Source organism: Bactrocera neohumeralis, chromosome 4 (assembly GCF_024586455.1).
Source record: "Bactrocera neohumeralis isolate Rockhampton chromosome 4, APGP_CSIRO_Bneo_wtdbg2-racon-allhic-juicebox.fasta_v2, whole genome shotgun sequence".
Classification (NCBI taxonomy): Eukaryota; Metazoa; Arthropoda; class Insecta; order Diptera; family Tephritidae; genus Bactrocera; species Bactrocera neohumeralis.
In genome coordinates this window covers 28494992-28516263 of record NC_065921.1, presented here as the reverse complement: position 1 = coordinate 28516263, position 21272 = coordinate 28494992, and the positions used below count along the sequence as shown (strand labels likewise).

At 29.4% G+C, this 21272-nt stretch overlaps 1 protein-coding gene across 3 annotated transcripts in view; it reads left to right on the top strand.

Annotated features, from left to right (window-relative positions):
• LOC126755936 (uncharacterized) overlaps positions 1-21272 on the top strand; it is a 33615-nt gene that overhangs the window by 8410 nt on the left and 3933 nt on the right. Inside the window, exon 1 of one of the 3 annotated variants that reach the window (XM_050468667.1) lies at positions 13211-13605. The exons of the other annotated variants lie outside the window; for them this stretch is intronic. Coding sequence (XP_050324624.1) covers positions 13562-13605 — 44 coding nt within the window. The 5' untranslated portion in view covers positions 13211-13561. Of the gene's footprint in view, positions 1-13210; positions 13606-21272 lie in introns of those variants that run through there. 3 annotated transcript variants of the gene reach the window in all.

Genomic DNA, 21272 nt, shown 5'->3' with positions numbered 1-21272 from the left:
TCAATTGTACCGTTAAAAATCGGTAAATTTTTTATAGTGATTAATGCCAGCGAAAGCTCTTACAACGATTAATCCGATTTGGTATTATCGGATTAACTTTAAACTACAACACAAATCAACTGTATAGGGTATATTTTCTACCCCCGAGGGGGTATCATTAACTGATCTGTATTTATGGGATCTCTAGCAGCAGTTTTCTTCTTCTTCTTTACTGGCGTAGACACCGCTTTTCGGTAATAGCGGAATTTACAACACCGCTTCAGTCGTTCTTCCTCTGTTTGGCACTAATTGGAGATTCCAAGTGTATACAAGTGCTTCTCCATCTGGTCTTTCCAACGGAGTGGATGTCTTCCTCTTTATCTGCTTCCCCCGGCGGGTACTGCGACGAATACTCTCAGAGCTGAAGTGTTTTCATTCATTCGGACGACATGTCCCAGCCAACGGAGCCGCTGTCTCTTAATTCGCTGAACTATGTCAATTTCGTCGTATTTCTCGTACAGCTCATCGTTCTATCGAAGATCGGTATTCGCCGTTGCCAATGCGCAAAGGACTTTAAATCTTCCGCAGAACTCATCAGATGTTGTCATTGTCTATGCCTCTGCACCATATAGCAGTGAGTGACTTATAGAGTTTGGTTTTTGTTCGTCGAGAGAGGATTTTACTTCTCAATGACATTGTTGTTGTCGTTAATAATGGTTCCAAGACAGACGAAATTATCTACGAGTTCAAAGTTGTGACTGTCAACAGTGACATGGTAGGCAAACCGCGAGTGTGACGACTGTTTGTTTGATAAAAGGAGATATTTCGTCTTGACCTCGTTCACTACCAGATCCATTTGCTTCGCTTCCTTATCCAGTCTGAAGAAAGCAGAACTAACGGCGCGGATGTTGAGGTCAATGACATTAATATCATCGGTATACACCAGCAGTTGTACACTCTTGTAGAAGATTGCAACTTCTCTATTCAGATCTGCATCTCGAATTATTTTCTCCAAGAATAGGTTTAAGCACCTTCTTTTCGTGCCGTCAAAAGCAACTTTGAAATCAACGAAGAGGTGGTGTGTGTCAACCCTCTTTCCATGGGTCTTTTCCAAGATTTGGCGCATGGTGAATATCTGGTCAGTTGTTGATTTTCCAGGGCTAAAGCCACACTGATAAGGTCCAATCAGTTTGTTGATGGTGGGTCTTTCATATAGTACGCTCTATACAAGTAGATTCTTATATGCGATGTTGAGGAGGCTTATACCACGGTAGTTGGCGCTGATTGAGAGCCCTTCTTTTTTGGGCAGAGCACACTTAATTTCCTATCGTTGGGCATGCTTTCGCTCGACCATATACTACAAAGAAGCTAATGCATTCTGCTTATCAGTTCCGCCGTATTTGAACAGCTCGGCCGGCAATCCATAGGCCCCCGCTTTGTTGTTTTTCAGACGGCTAATTGCTATTCAAACTTCCTCATGGTCGGCAAATGGAATGTCTGCTCCATCGTCATCGATTGGAGAATCGGGTTCACCATCTCCAGGTGTTATGTTTTCACTGCCATTCAGCAGGCTGGAGAAGTGTTCCTTCCATAATTTAAGAATGCTCTGGAGATCAGTCACTAGACCACCTCTGGGGGATCTACATGAATATCTATTTACAAAAACACCTTCTAGTGTTATATGAATAAATAAATTTAAATTGTTATTAATTTGTAGTATTTACAATAACAATTATCGCAGATAAGAGTGAGCAAGCTTTAGTAGTGCGTGTTGTCAATTAAAAACGGCGTGAAAACAACATCTAATCAATTTCAATTGACATCTTTATTAAAATATGGCACATTAATTTTAAGTTGTTTTTACGGCCAAATACTCCAAATATATTGTTATGCATAAACAATCGTATATGTATGTATGTATAGATACCCAGTAGGAAATATAAATGGCTCAAATTAATTACTAAATGGAAAGGGAAGTTAATATTCTGTCAATAATTCGAATGAAAATGAAGTAATAGTAAACAAAACCAAAAAATTAAACAAACTCTCAAATGTCATTTATTGTGTATAAATATACAAATAATATATTTAATTTTTATATTTTCATAAAAAAATCAGGCCATAGACATGGCACTTAGCTTTAAGACTTATTTTTTCTAGACTTTTACTGCACTTACTTCTAACTCTTATTTTGAATATTATTTTTCAAAACATTCTTTCGCCGCGACCATTTGTCACACACTTAAAATTGTGTTGAAATTGGTTGAATACTAAATTAAAATCAATTAAGTGGGAAGAATGAAAAGAGGTACATATAATATTTGACACTTGTGTATTGAATCACTTAAAACAAAAGAATACACACAAATGTCCAAAAATTAAATTGATAATTCGATATACATATAGACATGTCTGAATTTTTAACTGGACATAAAGACTTTAATTTCGAATTTCACTTTTTGTGCCATAACTTTTTCAGTGTCTATTTTTAGTCTCTCTTACTTTTTATGCGCACCACCTACAGTGTCTTTTGTGTGCTCCTTTTTACATGGTTTAACGGGCTTAAGAGGAGGTTAATTGTTTTTTGACTTGAACAAAAGAAATAAATTTACGACAAAGGCGGTGGCTTACCGGTGGGTTACATTCGAAGTAAACATAAACAATGAACAGTTCATGCGAAAAAAGTAAGCTCACTTGCTTTGTGTATATTTATAAGTACATATGTGGAATATATAAAAGGAAACGCAAAGAAATCTGAAATATGACAAATGAAATGAAAAAAATTACATAAATAACACTAAAAGCAATTTACACAAGATCAAAATATGTGGCAAGGGCCTTTAAAACATTCAGCATTTAGATACAAACCAAGCTCTTGTTGGACCTTGTCTCATGAAAACGCTTGGCATTCCAATTTCAATATCTATTCTAATTGTTAATTCCTCTACAAATTTCGTAGGCTCGTCCGAAATGGTATGAGCACGCTAATTGTGTACTTGTATTTCATATACACATATACATACATACAAACATTTATATTTGTGCATAATCATCTAAATGTTAATTGCGCTAAATATTCTCGATCCAGTTTATGAATATTTACAGTATTCTCATGACCTTGTTATATATATATATGCAGTTGAAAATATATTTTGCGAGAAAGCAAAGAAATTTACATATATGTTTTTTTATAATACCTAGACCTCGGGTATTTTATATAAACAAATATAAATATATTTCCATTTGTCTGAAGTATTTTGCCCTTACCACCAAATAATTGCAATAATTCAAAACTGCTAAATACATTAAAGTGATAGTTAGTGATCAACAGCACACTGGCATATGCGATGTGATGTGATATAATGTTATATCAAATTTTGATGTGATGATGTATGATGTGAGGCATTATGTGGCGTTGTGATCCTGTAATATGATGACATGATGCGATATCATGTGATGTATTATGTCATAATTACATTAATGCTTAGTCATCAACAATGCACTGGCATATATGATGTGATATTGTGATGTGATAAGATGTTAGCTATTGGATGTATTTTAATGCTAGTTACATTAAACTAATGCTCAGTGACCAACATAGCGCTTGAATATACGTTGTAATGTCATATGATGTTAGGTTACAGTGTGTAATTTTGTATGCTTAGTGATCAACATCACACTGGCATATGCGATGTGATGTGATATAATGTCATATGATGTTAGGTTAATGAAATTTTCATGTAATAATGTATGATGTGAGGAGTCATGTGATGCTGCATGGTGTGATATGATGACATGATGCAATATCATGTGATGTATATTATGTCATCTAATTACAATAAACTGATGCTTAGTGATCAACATCACACTGGCCTGTGCGATGTGATGTAAGGTAATGTAATATGATGTTAGGTTATGGGATACAAAATACAAAAGACATAACTCCTAAACCACTGAAGCTACATTAACCAAATTTGCTGAGCCCAAATCTTATAAGAACTTCTACCGTCAGTGTGAAAATGGATGAAATCGGAGGACAACCACGCTCACTCCCCATATAACGGTACTGTTAAAAACGACTAAAAGCGCGATAAATCAATAACTAAACGCGACAGATACATTAAATTTTACCAACGAGATGGCATGAGAGAGCTTTATGAGAGCCGGTGTGAAAATTGGAAGATGGGCGTGGCACCGCCCATTTTTTGGTGAAACCCCATATCTCGGGACTCGTCCAACCGATTTCGACAAAATTTGCTACCTAGCATTTTGATATTCTTATGTCTCATTGTAAAAATGTAAGAAATCGGACAACAACAACGCCTACTTCCCATATAACACAATTTTAGATTCCACTTGATTCGTTCAGTTTCCAGTACGCATATCACGAAGCGTTTAATATAACGGGATAAAACTTTGCACGAAAAATGTCTTTAGTGTGTGCCACCTTATGACCAAAAATTGTCTACAGTTGACTTTTGATCGAAAATGTCGATCAATGTGTGATATATATGTATGTATAACTGAAATTAGGGATAATCCTTCTGCTATAACGGTATGTCTGTATGTCAAAAATGGGTTGAATCGGACCAATACTTCTCTTAGCCCCTATATATTTAATATAAAGATTTTCGGAATTCGGGGTGACTTTGTACCGCATATATCGCCCAATATGTGAGTTATCTCCATGAAAATAAGAGAGCGTGTTTTATTTATAACAGTGTATCTTTGTGCCCAAAATAGATAAATTTGAGCGAAAACTTGGCCTAGCCCCTATATAACTAATATCAGCATTTTCGAACATCCGGCGGACTTTACTTTATATGATTAGTTTTACACCTTATAGTATCCTTGGCTTTGATTCTTGCAAGTTGCAAGAGTATAAAATGTTCGGTTGCAGCCGAACTTAGCGCTTCCTTACTTGTTTCAAATATCATTTACCCGGCGAGTTTCATTACAATTTCTTGGTGCTTTTTTGTCACAATGTACTTTATGTTGTCTCCGACTTTTTCTTCTGGGTGTTACAAACTTCGTGTTCAGGGTATAAAAAATTAAAATACTCGTTTACCATTACCGCTCAAAAGGGTATGACAACTAAAGAAATCAAATAGCAATTAACGTTTTAACACACTTAAAAATCCGCTGTTGCTATCGCTGCTTTCCTCAACGGAAATTTCCAACTATTCACATATGAATGTTTTGTATGTGTGTATGCGAGTAAGCGACGCAAATGCAATGAAAAGAAAGAATCACGCATGCGCAACTAAACAACTAAGCGGTAAATGCAGTCAAAAGCGAAACGAAGATGACAGCGACAAACAACAGAAGCGTCCAAGCAATATCACGCTGTCGTTGAGAGGTTTTTGATTTTTGGTTTTGTTTTGCGAAAAAGTTTGCTGTAAAGCAGAGCAACAATGTTGATATTCAAAAAATCAAAAACCACAAATCCAGCACAAAACGAAACACACGCACACATACACACATTAAAACCAAAAAGCAAAAAAGGAAAAACAAAAAATGGGCAAAATGCTGGCATAAATTGTGCTGATCACGTTGCAATGCGTGACGATCACGCCGCGATCGGCTGACTGAAGCGCAACAAACTCACCTACTTGTTTTTTAAACTTTTTGTTTTTCGTTTAATTTTCTTTTGTTTATACATATATCTCAGCTGTGTTCCATCTAGCATATGGCAGGCTAACTGCGTGGCTCTCTCGCCGGTTTCCCTTTACTGTTCAGCGCGCAATATAAACGTACATATGTATATGTATGTATGTATACATGCATAGGCATGTACATGTATAATATATTTGCAATATGTACTTATGTGCAGGCGAGTGTATCTATTCGTTATGTAAATACGTTTGTATGTATGTGTTATGCACTTCTGTACATACATAAATACAATGTAATTGTTTATGACGATCGTTTCGTAAAATGCTTTTATTTTTATTTTTTGTTTCTCATTTTCTCAATTTACCTTTGAGCGCTAAATTCTATTTTGTTTATGTTTTGCCGCTACTAATAGTGTAGCCAGTCCGGCTGCCGCTCCAATATTTGTACTTTGCCGCACAATGAGTCAATTGTGCTAATTAATTCAATCGCATACATATACAATATTACATACACACATACACATCCGCATATCAACATATGTATGTATGTAAGTATATGTACGAATGTAATTAGCGTTCTAGTTGCTAATCGCGGCCTTTGCATATACTATGCACTCGCTAACCCTGACAAGCAGCATCACCCACAACAAACCTACATATGGCTATAAATATACAAACAAGTACATACATAGATACATGTATGCTTAGAATTTGCATTTTTATAAGTATTTATAGAAAATGCAACGCGTTCCAAAGTACAACAGCTTGCGTATAAAAAATACAAATCTACATACAGTTGGAAAGCGACAAACACTCACACATACATACCTACATAAAGTATATGTATGCAAATGTGTTTTTTGGCTTTCGTTGGCATGTGATAGCGGTGTGCTTCAGCCGGCTCATTTTGGCTGCGCTACGTGAGAAATGTATTGCTCACGCGATTAGCAAGCCTCAACGTCATCAGCATAACAACAACAGCAACGTCAAATGGTCTAATAGTAGGCATTGAACCAAAAAAAAAAGTTAAAATAAGAAATATCACGATTACTTTGGGATAGACGGCAATGCTTTGTGCGTGGTCAGTTTGTCAATAAGCGGTAAAATTAAAATGCTCTCAATTTCGGTTGGCGCGTTTTGGTTGAATTTGAAAAACAGAAAAAAAATTAAATAAAAATAAGAAAAAACGTTAACTTTGGTTGCGTCGAAGCTATAATACCCTTCACAAATACAAAAGATTCCTTACAAGCACTTTATTATTTTATATGGCAACTATATGCTATAGTGCTCCGATCTGTACCATTTCTTCGGATATTGTATCTTTGCCTTAGGCAATAATACATGCCAAAATTTCTTGAAGATATGTCTTCAATTCAAAATGCTTACCATACAAGTACTTTATTGCCATCGTTCAGTTTGTATGTTATTATGGTTCGATATCGGCCGTTCCGACAAATGAGTAACTTTGTAGTGAGAAACGCACGGATGTAAAATTTCAGATCGGCATTAGTTCGTATAAAACTGTAAAATAAGCCGTATTTTCTCTTTATTTTGCTCCATGTTTGCGACGCTATAACTCACGAACGACTTAAAAGAAACGACAATCAATCAAACACGTGTTAGCGCGTGAAATGAGTTTTCCAAAAAGGTATAGCATGACCCGATGCGACGAATAAAACTAGAACTACGCGCTTTCAGCGCCAACTACCGAAAATACCGCAAAACTTTCTTGACAACCTATTACTTGTATACAGACAGACGGGCATGGTTATATCGACACAGCATGTCTCGCTGATCTTTTATATCTATATTTTATAGGAACTCTGTCGTTTCCTTCAAACAAACTTCGTGGCAAACCTAACTTACCCTGTTAAGGGTATAGAGAAACTATGCCTAGTATTCTTGAAGTCAACAATTGCTTGTGTTGATTTGCATTATTTTTGGCTATAATAATGAATATACGTAATACTTTGGCAGCTGTCGAAGGCAAGTGCGCTTGTTGCCACTCGCCAGTACAAAAAATATTAAAATAGCGAAGATATAGAAGTTTCAAAATTATTTTTGGCCGAAAAAATGCCTAAACGAAAGAACCATCTGCAGATTCTAGTATTTTAAAATTAATAACCAGAATTTTTATAATAAAAAATCAGCAGATAGCGGTAATATTTAACATTATTAGAGATTGCATACCGAAATTAAACCGATGTCAACCTTTAAAACAGTTATAGTACAACATAACCTCATTTAGTAGGAAGTCCGATATCCAATTCTGGGTGTGAAATACTGTTGTAGCATTAAAAGAAGTTTCTGTGAAATAGTAAAAATTAGTAAACTTGAAAAGATCATACAAATCTATATATGTACATAATCATATACAAATCTGTATTAATACAATTACGAGACCCAGACTGCTTTTGAAGCATTCTCTGTTTGCTCTGATTTGTTGAAGTATCCTCAGGCTGTAAAATCAGAACTTGAAGAACGAGTTTCTATGATCGTTTTTTCTTTGGAAAAATTTCGAACCGGAATAGGTATCTTTATTTTTAAATTATCCTGTTATTCTTTGAAAATATGATACCGTTTTTGATCAATACTGAATTAAGCAATATGTTTGTTTTAATGAAAAAGTTATTTCAACTCTATTTAATGAATAATACCTATTAGATTGATACCTATTCAATATTATACACTTTAACGGACCTTTTTTGTACGGACATGGTAATATACGTAAAAGCATTTTTTAAAGCAAGCAAGCCGCAAAATTCATATCGGTTCTTTGAAAGGGGCACTAAAATTTGATTTGCATGTTAAGCCTAATCTTTAAAAGTTCAGCAAATTTCACAGCTGTCGGATAATTGGTCCGTGAGCATTTAAAGTGACGCACGAAACTTAAAAAAAACACACAAAATAATTTTTTATATTCGTTTTATAAAGTTTGCCGTTGAGGTCGATACTGTATAAAAACATAAAAGAAACCTATCGGACAAATCGTTTATGAATAATGGATTTGACTATCAAAACGATAGCAACAAAATACAATAGGATCAGGTTGAAAATGCCCAAAAGGTACTAGAAAAGTCAAGGTCAAAGGAAATTTTGTCAAGACCAATCAACTATTGTTGCCATACACCAGATTGCAGTGGATGCGGAATAGGAATGCGACGCCCATTGATTTTTCCTGTTCACAAATCTCACAACAATTCTTGCTGAGAAGAATACTCAGATACCGAGGTCTATTTTGAACCAAAAGAATAATTTAAAATAAAAGTTTTATTGATGTATGATAACAATAGTTGATGGGTCTTGACAAAATTTTCTCTGACATTGAATTTTCTAGTAGTATTTAACAGTTTTTAGGAACTTAAGTAAATGTTTGGCGACTCTCAACAGATCCTTAACACATTTCCGGATCATGAACGTTTTACCTATAAAAGTAGCTCAGAAAATTGGCATATCATTTATTTCTCTGCCAAGCTCGTAAACCTTCTTCATTAGCATTAAAGTATATAATCTTGCATGTACATACATATGTATTTACATATATACATATGTAGTTGATTGCCATAAATATAATATAATGGGTAGTTAAATATTTATAGCCGCAAATAATTGATTTCATTGTAGGATTATTCTCACATTCATAACATCACATAGAATGTTTATGTATACACTTGCACTTACATTTGTACATATTTCTATTTATAATTGTTGTGTATAAATAACAATGTTAACGAAATGAAAATGACTTTCTAAAATTTAATGACATAAGCAATAAAGTCTAGTAGTATAATATCCCTAAGCGATTACATGCTCGTAATAAGTACCGGCAAGCATATATGTATACACATACATAGGTATATACATATGTACATGATATGTTTGTATGTAAAGGAAGGCAATTTTTTTAGACAATTTAAACCAGTTGCATTTTGCTATTTAGAAGCTGAATGTTTAATTGATTTATTGTTGCATTGTCAATTAATTATTTAACCTTTCACCAAATGTAAATTGTAGTTTCGAAACCCCAGATGTAGAATTAAATAATAGCGGATAATGTGGATATAGTAATTACATACATATGTATAAATGTTTGGAAAACTACAGTTGGAAATTTTTTGAAATTAAAAACAAAAAAATGTGAAATCCCATAAGTCTACTAATAATAACTACAACTAAAATGTGAGATTTGAGTTCCTATAAATGTTGATTGTAAACACCATTTACACAAATATTTATGTTACAATTAACACTAAACTTTGAACACTAAGGAGTACTGCAATTTTTATATTCAATAGAAAGCTTTCAGGAATCGGTTATTTCTAGTTTCTAGAAGTCTGATTTAGTTTTTGCTGCCTGGAGAAGATTGCAGACGCGGATTGAAAGTTGCGATTTGTCAAAACTAAGAGAGTGCCGAATGTAGCAAACAACTGAACTAAATTGAAAATAAATTGAAAAAATAAATATTTTAAATGAGAACAATGCATTTGGCATATAAAAAGATTAGCTCAGTTCAAATTTCGCCAAAAAAAATTGGTTATTTGAATTTTTCGCACAAATTTTGAGGTTATGTGAAAAAGTTGATTACACAAAAATTGTAAATCTTGTCATTATCTACAACTTAGCTGTAAAAATTGTTTCCATAGGACGCGTAGTCTTGTCGGAAATCGAGATAAACCGATTTTGACACGTAAAACTTGGACTTTTCGGAATCTTTTGTTTTTTTCTATATTTAGACTTGAGAATGATTTAATTTAAAAAAATCTTAAATTTAATTAAAAAATATATTTAATTTAAAAAACAAAAAATGTTAAATTAAATTTACAAAAAAAAATATTAAATTAAGTTAAAAAAATATGTTTTTAAACATTTTTGGCAGATAAATGAAAAAATAAAAAGTTTAAATTAATTTTAAAAAATATTAAAATAAATATTAAAAAATATTAAAATAAATTTAAAAAAATATTTAATTACATTAAAAAATAACAATAAATTAATAAAAAAAAATATTGAAATACATTTAAAAAACTATTAAATTAAGTTAAAAAAAATATTTTTTTAAGAATTTTTTGGCAGATAAATAAAAAAAATTCTATCAAGCAACTCAAAATGTGTTTAAAACGTTTTATAAATCACGAAATCCATTAAGGGTGACTCGTTTCGGGTGAAACTATAGCACAGCCCCTTTAAATAAAACGGTGATTTACGAAACGATCCCGACTTTTTCAAAATTATGCTCACTCCTCTAGGCATAACTAAGGGCTAAATACGCGAAATTGGTCTTCTAGCCCTAACCTGTTTGAGCAAAGATGAGATAAAAATAGATATTTAATTAATAAAAAAAAGAAGACCTTCAAACCAAAAAAAAATTTTGTTTTTGGGATATACTATGTACAGCAGATCTGGGAAATAAATTTCCGTTTTTATTTTCACTACTTTCCACGCAGTTTAGTTTGGCCCACATATATGTATGTACCTAATTACATAACATACATACATATGTACGTACATATGTATAAATTACCGACTAAAATATAATATTACAAGAGAATTTGAACCGCATCGAACTAGTTCTCATACAACTAGCGTTAATTGTTAGCCAATAGAAAACTAATTTAGGATCGTAGGCCATTGATCCTATTGTATCAATTTAGTAAGGGCAATTAATATAAAAGTTTAGAAGGAAAAATTTTTCTTGCAATCAGTCAAAGTGTGACGCTAGGCAATTTTTTACTTTTATACATTTTTGTTTCTGTGGAAGAGCAGTCTTAGGCAATGGAAATACAGCAATTTAGCCATCGGAAAAAGCAGTATACCTACATACATATGTACATATGCATATGCTATTATTATAACTGGCATTGCAACCGAGCTGCAGTATAAGATTGAATTGGCATATCTGTGTAAATATGAATGTGTGCATGTGCAGACAACCGGGAAGACTTATAAAAGAAGACGGGTTGGCTCAAGATCATCCAAAGCATGCATGTCTACGTACAATTATGTACATATATACCAAGAGAAGAGTATTTATTGCAACACAAACACACGCATGCAGCTACACAACATACATATAAACAGACGATATGTACTTCATGGACAAAAATATGCATACTTACGTACATATGTAGATACAATGAGTTTCATATATACCAATAATGCATAAAAAGGCCAATAGATAAATAAATAAACAAGTACAAGTTCTCGAAAGCACACATGGAAAAGAGCAAAAGGTAACAAAAAGCAAGCAAAAAGGCAAACAAGCGCATGTGTAAGCGGCGTGGAAGGTAGAAGTACAGGGTTTTCCAATAAGTATGATATGATTTCTTAAAAAAACACACACACTAATTGTTAAGGAAATTTAAATGTTTTTTTTTTTTTTTTTTTGAAGTGCGAAGTACAATCGACACAATTTAGTTCGGAATATATCATCATTCAAATGGCCTCCACGACTTCCGACTTCTTTTGCAGAAACGAATTCAATTAACCCAACTTTCGAGTACTTTTTCCACTAAGAAGAGACTCTGATTTTTTGCTAAAGACCAATGACTTCAAATAACCACACAAAAAGTTGTGTATTGGTGTTAAATCACTACTTCTTGGAGGCCATTCCATGTCAAAATTTCTTAAAATAATCGAATCTTCAAACTTTTCTCGCAATAATTCGGTTGTTGCACGGCCTGTGTGGCACGTAGACCCGTCTTGTTGGAACCAGATGTTGTCAAGATCAACTTCTTCCGATTGCGGCCATAAAAGGGTGGTTATCATCGATCTATACCGCTCTCCATTGAAAGTAACGGTGTCACCAGCTTCTTTTCGAAAGAAGTATGGACCAAAACCACTACACAAATTGTCAATTTAGGCGAATGTAATGGTTGTTCATCGAAGAAGATGATTTTCTTAAAAAAATCGTTGCCGTTTCAAAGTTGTTCCAAGAGAAAACAGCAAATTCACGACGTTTATAATGGTCCAAAGGCTTCAGTTCCTAAGTGTGAACAATTTTATATGGATGCAAGCCCAAATCCTTTCTCAAAATCTGCCAGATTGTGCTTTGAGACAGTCCCAATACTTGAGAACGTCTTAGAATCGACAAATTGCTGTCTTAAGCAACACTTGCCTAAAAGGCAGCAATATTTTCATTTCTTCGAGTAGTTCTTTGTGTTATTGACACTTCAACATTATATAAAAAAGATTATAACGACCATAAATAAAATAGCAAGAGCGCACGAAATGTTCCAATTGGAAAACGATTATTTTGATAATAATATTGAATAATTTTTAAGCGTTTTGAGTATGTCTTCCATGAAAAAATTGTAAAAATTACTGAAGATAATGAAAAAAAAAATTACAGATCATGACATATTAAAACTGGCCGAAACGATATTTAAAAATCGTACCATGCCTATTGGAAACCCCGCTACTTACAAAAGCTTCCATATACAAGTGTGTTTGTACGACACATGCTTATGAGTTTGCACGTCTTTCCACAAACACATATGAATGTATGTATGTAGATAAATGTACATACATATATGATATATACATATATCAGACATTTAGCCGATGTATGACGAGTTCGCCACCACGGTACTGCCACACTCCACATTTGTGGCTCTCATAAGCGCAAGCAAGTTTCAGTTGTATGGTATTACTACGCCTGAAAGCATCAGCCTAAATTAGCGCTCTTAAATAATAGACTTCCATAATTATTACAAAGTAGTCCTTTGTGCGCATCATAATTTGTGTTTTATTATCCTGCAAGGACATTATAATAAACAACATACAGAGAAAGAAAGTGAAGTGCCAGTGAAGAGCAAATTTTATCTAATGGACAGCAGAACCACAAGCACACAAACGTTTATGCAAAATAATTACAAAACATTTCTTTAGTTAATTGAAGGGTTGAATTACGTGTTTTTCTAGTGGTTAATTATTTTTTTTAATAAAAGTGTAAAATAATTGTATACAAAATGCCGGTTGATATATGCAGTCGCCCCACATTTACGCTGGAGCCGTATGTATAATTTTTTAAGTTCATATTAATATTTTTAGTAGTAATAAAATAAAAAATAGTTAATTTAATTACTTTTGCTCGATACAAATTTAATACACTATATTTAGGAAAATATTTAAATAATTTGAAATAAATTAAATAATTCCAGAATTTTCTTATATAAATTTTTTTTTATAATAATTCAAGATTTTTTGAAATGGTTTTTAATATTTTACCAAAGTTAAAATTTTTGAAAAAAAATTTAAGACTAACATCAAATGTTTTTTTAAATAATTTTTAATGTATTTTTAAGTATATTGTATTGAATATCTGTATATTTACGAAAATATTAAATATTTTAAATAAATTGAAATTTTTTTAATAATTTGAGGATTTTTTTAGTTTTAAAATTAAAAAAACAGCTAATGAATTATTAAATATATTGCATCAAATATCTGTATATTTAGGAAAGTATCAAATGTTTTAAATACAGTGAAATTTTTTTAAAAATAATTTGAAAATTTTTGTAGTTTCGAAATTTTAAAAATTTGTGGTATTTATAACTTTAATATTTTAAAATAAATTAAAATTGTTTATAATAATAATAACTTTTATGGGTATATGTATGTATTTTCGCAAAAAATTAAGAAGTAATTATATTATATTAACGAAAATAATAAATATTTTAAAAAATTTAAGAATTTATTTTAAATAATTATTTTTTTTTAATATTTTTTAACATTTTACCAAAATTACGATTACAAAAAGAAATTAAGACTAATATTTTAAAATAACTTAAATTGTTTAATAATTTTTAAGGTTTTATGAAATATATTGTGTAAAATATCCGAAAGATATTAAATATTTCAAATAAATTGAATTTTTTTTTAAATAATTTGAGAACTTTTTTTAAATAAATTAAAATAGTTTTTCATATTTTACCAAAGTTACAATTTTTGAAAAACCATCATATTTTAAAATAACTTAAAATTTTTTAATAATTTTTAAAATTTTTTAAATATATTGCATCTTCACGAAGGTATTAAATATTTTAAATAAATTGTTTTTTTTAATACTTTGAGAATTTTTTAAAATAGTTTTATAATTAAAAAAAATTAAGACTCTAACATTTTAAGATAACTTCAAATATTTTATAATTAATTTTTATGTATGTATATATTTACGAAAATATTAAAACCAAAAATTATATTATATTTATGTTTTATTGTTATTTTAGTTCATTTGAATTCTTAAATTGTTTTAATTTTTTTTTTTAATTATTTTTAATATTTTAAATTAATTTTAAAACATGTTTAAAATAATTTTTATTATTAAAAATTTAGTTTTTTTATAAAATAAGATGATTTAAACTTTTAAAATATGCCTGTTTGCTCAAAGTAATTTATTTCATAAAAATTTTACTAAAAATAAATAAAGCATAAATAAAAAAATATATATTTATAAAACATAGAATATATATATTTTATAAAAAATATATAATATATTTTTTAATCTATTTAGTCAAAGTTGCTAGTCATCAAAGAGCTTACTTTAGAAGCTAATTCTTTTATTACTTTAATCAACATTTTAACAAACTCAATCAATGTACGCGCATGCTTCTTAAAAACATTTGCTATTAAAGTCTTTTTTAAGAAGAATATTAGAAAGAACAATAATAGTTTTTCCATTCTCTAAATTGGCGCAACTAACCAATCACATTTTGATTGTTGTTTTTTATGTTTATAATAAACAAAAGTGTAAAGTTCACATAATGGCAATGGTAATTTTCCTAATTGATCATAATATTAAAGAATATCATACATAAATATAAATCATAGGGTGGTCGATTATTGGACTTTAAAAGTTAAATTGACTTTAAAGCAGGCACAAATGAAAATGAAAAATATTGTATGTATAATCAAGATTTAAAAAAAAATTCACAGAACGGTGAATATTTTATTCTAATATTTATGCTGAAGCCTCTATAACGGAACCCAACTTAATGCATTATCAGAGGGTTTAGTTATATCCGAATAAGTGATTTTCTTTGCAGTGTTTGTTCGTATAATTTTTTAATAAGCGCTCCGAAATGTAGGCAATATATTCTGTAGTATATTTTTTATATTCGACTTAAAACATTCTCGCCTCACCCTAGTACGAATACTATTTTACATAATAAATATGTCAAAGCAAAGGTTATTTCTTGTCAATTAAAGTTGTTGTTTTTTATATACATACATATGTACATACATATATAGGAACTCATATATTTTATGTCATTACAATTATGTCTGTCACGAGTCAATTGTAATTTATTTAATATGCTCATGAGCCAGCAAGAAATGCAATAAAGAACAATTACTGATCGCAAAAAACAACAAATATGTTTACTGCTGCGATCATTGATCACCTTGAATTAGACAAGGAAAATTGTGTGACAAACACATACATATGTATGTATGTATGTATGTATATGCACATATATATATGTATATATCCATACATCTACCATGCATAAGTAATTAAATGCAACTAATCAGGAAGATATACAAAATTATAATAAACAAATATTGCAATGCGGGTCTGTTAATATCCGCAAATGCTCACTATAAGTATCTAAACACATATAATGCGATAACTTGCAATTAACGAGTGCATAGATAACATTTGATTAAATCTAACAGCTCTCAAAAGAGGAGTATGCAATACAATCGCATGAATAAAATGTTTTTAATTAAATATTATATACAAATATACATATATGTATATATATGTATGTATTATATATTAAATGGCTATAAGTGCCTGTTTCTGTTTTGATAAATAAAAATCCAATTTGCTGACGCAATTGTCATGGGCTTATTGCAAATTTTCATTAAATCCCTTTTCATCAATAAGTACATTAATGCATGTTTATCCTGTTTGAAGTGGGTTCAAGAGCGTGTGGGTTATTGCAGATAAGAGCGGGCTCATAAAAACAAAAATAGTACCAGACTAGAAATTTAGATAAATACGAATTGCATTTATAGCAACTGTCATAAAATTTTTGGAATGACTGATTGTGATTAGTCGCTCGATGAATGCTTATGTGTAGTATACTGTCATATAAAAAAAATAGAAATAGAAAGTCATGAGTGTGTTTAAAAGCCGTTGGCTAGACACATTCGTATTTATGGCTTAACTACCGTTAGAAGCTGATAAAACACTTATGGCTAAGAATAGTATTTCTGCTAAGAATAGAAATGCCCATTCAACTTAATCATGCCTACTTACTAACCAAATCTCCTACCACTTACTTAATTTAATAAGACACTTATGACTTATGTAAGCATTCTACTGGCAGTGGCATACCGTAAATATAATTTAATGAGAGCGAATTCAATAAAATTAAATAATCCAGATAGGGTAACAAAAAGAAAAAAAATAAGCAAACTAGTATTTTTTCTTAAAAACATATATGGAAAAAATGGTGAAATGGTTAAAAAAAACTTCTTTAAATAAATATATGTATGTACTTAAAATAATTTAACTAATAATAAGAACATAATTAAATTGTATCAAAAATGCAATTAAAAATAAAGCTTAACTAAAAAAAATTGGGTTTCAAACTAATTTTAAATATGCAAAAACGTATTTTTTATAAAAAAAATCTTAAAAAATTATTAAATAACTGTTACAAAATATACATAAAATTTAAAAGAACTAAAATTTAATATAAATTAAAATACTAAAATGAAAGTTATGACAAAAATAAGTATATTGGAAAAAAATATAAAATTCAAAGAATAAATTTTATTTACATTTAAATTTGTATTAGAATTAATATAAATAAAATAAAAAAAAATAAAATAAAATGAATAAATAAATAAATAAAATAAAATATTAAATTAAGTAAATAAAAATAATTATTTAAAGCTTCACAAAAAATAAATAAAGAAGTAAATAAAATAAAAAACAATATACATAATATAATACGAATAAATAAATAAAATAGACAATCAAATTAAATAAAAATAATTATTTAAAGCTTCATAAAAACTAAATAGCAATAATTTATGTTTTTTTAATATTTGTAAACAACAACCAAGAAAATATTTTTAAAACTAAATATTGCAACGATACAACAAAAAAAATATTTAAAACATGTTATCGAATATCCATATATTTTATAAATCAAATTAAAAAATAAGGCTTATTTATGTATATTTACTTTTTCATTAATTTATTTCAAACAAAGTTTCCAGAAAAGTTATTAATTTTTATTTAACGTTCCCATTTTCCTATAGTAATGTCATGAAATTCCAAAAAATTAAAAAATTCTAAAGCTAGTAATTCAAAACAAATACATATGTACATAGATACATACATATGTTACAATAATTTTTTTTGTTAAAAAATCAAATTAAAAAAACAAGGCTTATATTTATTTTTACTTCTTTTATTCATTTGTTTCAAACGCAGTTTCCCAAAAAGTTATTAATTTTTAGTTGACGTTTTCTTATTCATATTGTGACGTCATAAAAATTACAAAAAATTATTAAAAAAATGAAGCTAAATATTCAAAACAAACATTATATTACAATAAATTTTGTATTGTAGGGTTTAAGGGTTAAAAATATACATATATGTACATGTACGTATGTACATACATATATTAAAGCACAAGAAATAATAATGTATGAGTATACATTTTTTGATGTGAAACAATTATGTAATTACATTTTTTGAAAGAATACATTTTTCTTTAAATAAAAAAAATATTTAAATAAACAAAAAAACATATAAGAGAAAATTTATAAAAAAAAAATATTTATATTTGTAATGTAAATATTAATGAATTTAAAAAATTAAAAAAATAATTGGAAATTAAAAAGAAATAAAACAATTTTTAATAAATAAAATTAAATTGAATTAACTAAAATGTAAATAAAGTGTAAAAGAAAAATTAAAATAGTTCAATCTATATTAAATCTAAATAAATTCTAAAATTTATTATACAAAATTACCTGAATATAAAATTTTATAATTTAAAAAATTAAAAAAATTAAAATCAAGCTAATATATTAAATACAACTAAATAAACTTAAAACTAAATATGCAGAAAAAGTATCAATAGCAAGAAATTAATTAAATAAATAATTCAAAAGTTAATTTTTTTCTCACAATTATGTAAACACTATTGAATTGTGATGTAATTATAAATATAAGCTTGTACATATGTACATATATATATTTAATTACCAAAAACTAAACACAATGTTTTCATAAATAACACGCGCATTTCGAAAACAAAAACAAATAACTTATATTATAGTTGCTGTGTCCAGAAACGTTTGTATTTAATGGAATATAAAACAATACACATACTTGTATGGTACAAATATGTACATAGTATATTTTTTCTTTATACTTGCATTACTAGCAATTGATGTCAGCAAATGCTTTTGAAAGTTCATTTCGTAATTCGTGCCAGATGGTAACAATCAGAATAAGCAATTTTCCGAATGCAACTGAGAAATTTATTACCTATCGCTCTTTAATTGTCCAAGTACACATTTATTCTTTAAATATGCCATATTTGTTTTTTTCTAGCTTATTAACAATTCTGTTTATAAATGTTAAACGATTTTTGTTTACCTTTAAAAGCAACAAAAGCAATGAGTAAACAAAGTGAGCAGCCGGCGGCCACATGAACCGCGTGCACTTATACAGTCACTTGGCTATGCATGTGTGTATTCTCAATTACCAACTTTTAAATATTCTTGCGTGTTATCGTAACACTTAAAAATGCGCAGGTATTTACTTATGTCTGTAATCTTGCAGGGCCATTTTTTCGGCATGTTTTCATACACATTCTAAACAGATGACAACAAAGCACTTTCGTAAACACTCATACGCAACGTGACACTTATACCATTGCATATGTTCGTGTCATATGATAAATAGTGTCAATCATGTGTGTGGGTGCAGCGAACTTGAGATGTCGGTTTTTTCATTATCAAAGTAATTATCGTTAAAATTTTCATGACGCGTATTATTGCTTTGCCAATTAGATGACACTTGTAACTCGATAATAATAAAAACGATATACATATATACATATGTAAATAAATACAAACATATATATAGTATATATGTATACTATGAATATCAATACATATATGCAATCGTAAATTAAAGGTCGTAAATAAACATACATACATATGTATGTATCGATACACCCATAACGTACGTCACGCATACTTATGCTATAGATATGTTACATTTACACACTTACTTCCAAATAATATATACATATGTACATACATGTTTATTTTGCACATACATGATTTTGCAGGTGTAAGCATGTTTTTAGTTATTTTGAAGGCACTTGTTAAATAAAAAAAATTGTTGCTTGTAAAATTAGATTAAAAACCCTTTACGAGCGTTTTTGGCCTTCAAAAATGTAATGGAAATATAAATAGCTTAAAACTAGAATAGAATAGTGATTACGGAAGTCATTAGAAGTAAGTACATACATACAAATGTACGTACATATCTTTGTATTGACAAAGATTATACCTACATACAATATATGTACATACATACATATATATGTACATTAGGGCGATTCAAAAAAAATTTTTTTTATTTTTTTTACAATTAAATCTATCTATTCATAATAATTTTTTTTCATTGAGTTATAAAATTAATAAGAAATAAAGAATTTTTCCAAAAATAGCCAAATTTCAACCGTTAATATCTTTTAAACGGTTGGGTTTACGAAAAAATCATAAGAGACCATATTTTAGAGCATTCAATTTCCTACAAAACCTAATTAACAAGATATTTTTTCAAGTAGTTGGAAGCGAGATATAAATTTTTCTATCTGATAATAAGAAAAAATAGAAAACCGTTAGGCGGAGAACCTTCCCGTTACAATTAAAAACTCATATTTGAAGAGGCTTTCTTAGAGGTGTCTAGGAACCTATTTTTGCGAGTACCAATTGAAAAAAAAAAAATTTTTTTTAATCACCCTAATATACATATGTATATAATATTATACATGGATACATTTATGTACATACGTATATACAGAATCACTGGCATCTTAACAACAAAACAACATGCGAGTCTTTTCAAGGAAACATTTTTTGTTCTAGGAAAGTATGATTTTAAAAAAAACAGATACCGAAAAAAACTGTAAAATACTTTTTTCATTGAATGTTGTTTAATTTTAAGAAATCATTGTTAAAATTTTTAAATTTTTAATGCAATTTATTTTTTAATTAAATTAAACTTAATATTTTTTTAATTTTGAACTCAAACTCGTAATCCGGACAATTAAAGCATTCAAGTTTATTGCTAGTAGTATTTTTCACGATTATGTGAAATAAGATTGTCAAGCGCTTTAAAGTGGTATCTAAGGTAATATATAATATTTTTTTAACAAATAAAGTGTCATGTCGATTAAATAAAAAAAAACAAGGCTGAGTGCAATCAATTCTAGATCCTATTGTTTACTATACAAATGCTTTCTTAAAAAATTATCGTAAGAGAGCCACTTAAGTCAGGTGATTTCTATTTGCAATTCAACTTCTGAACAAATAACTGTTAATGCCAATAGCAACATAGCAAATTTAAAAATAAATTTAATACTTTTTATCTTCTTTTTTATAATCTAAGCAATTTACCTACTTATTTAATTA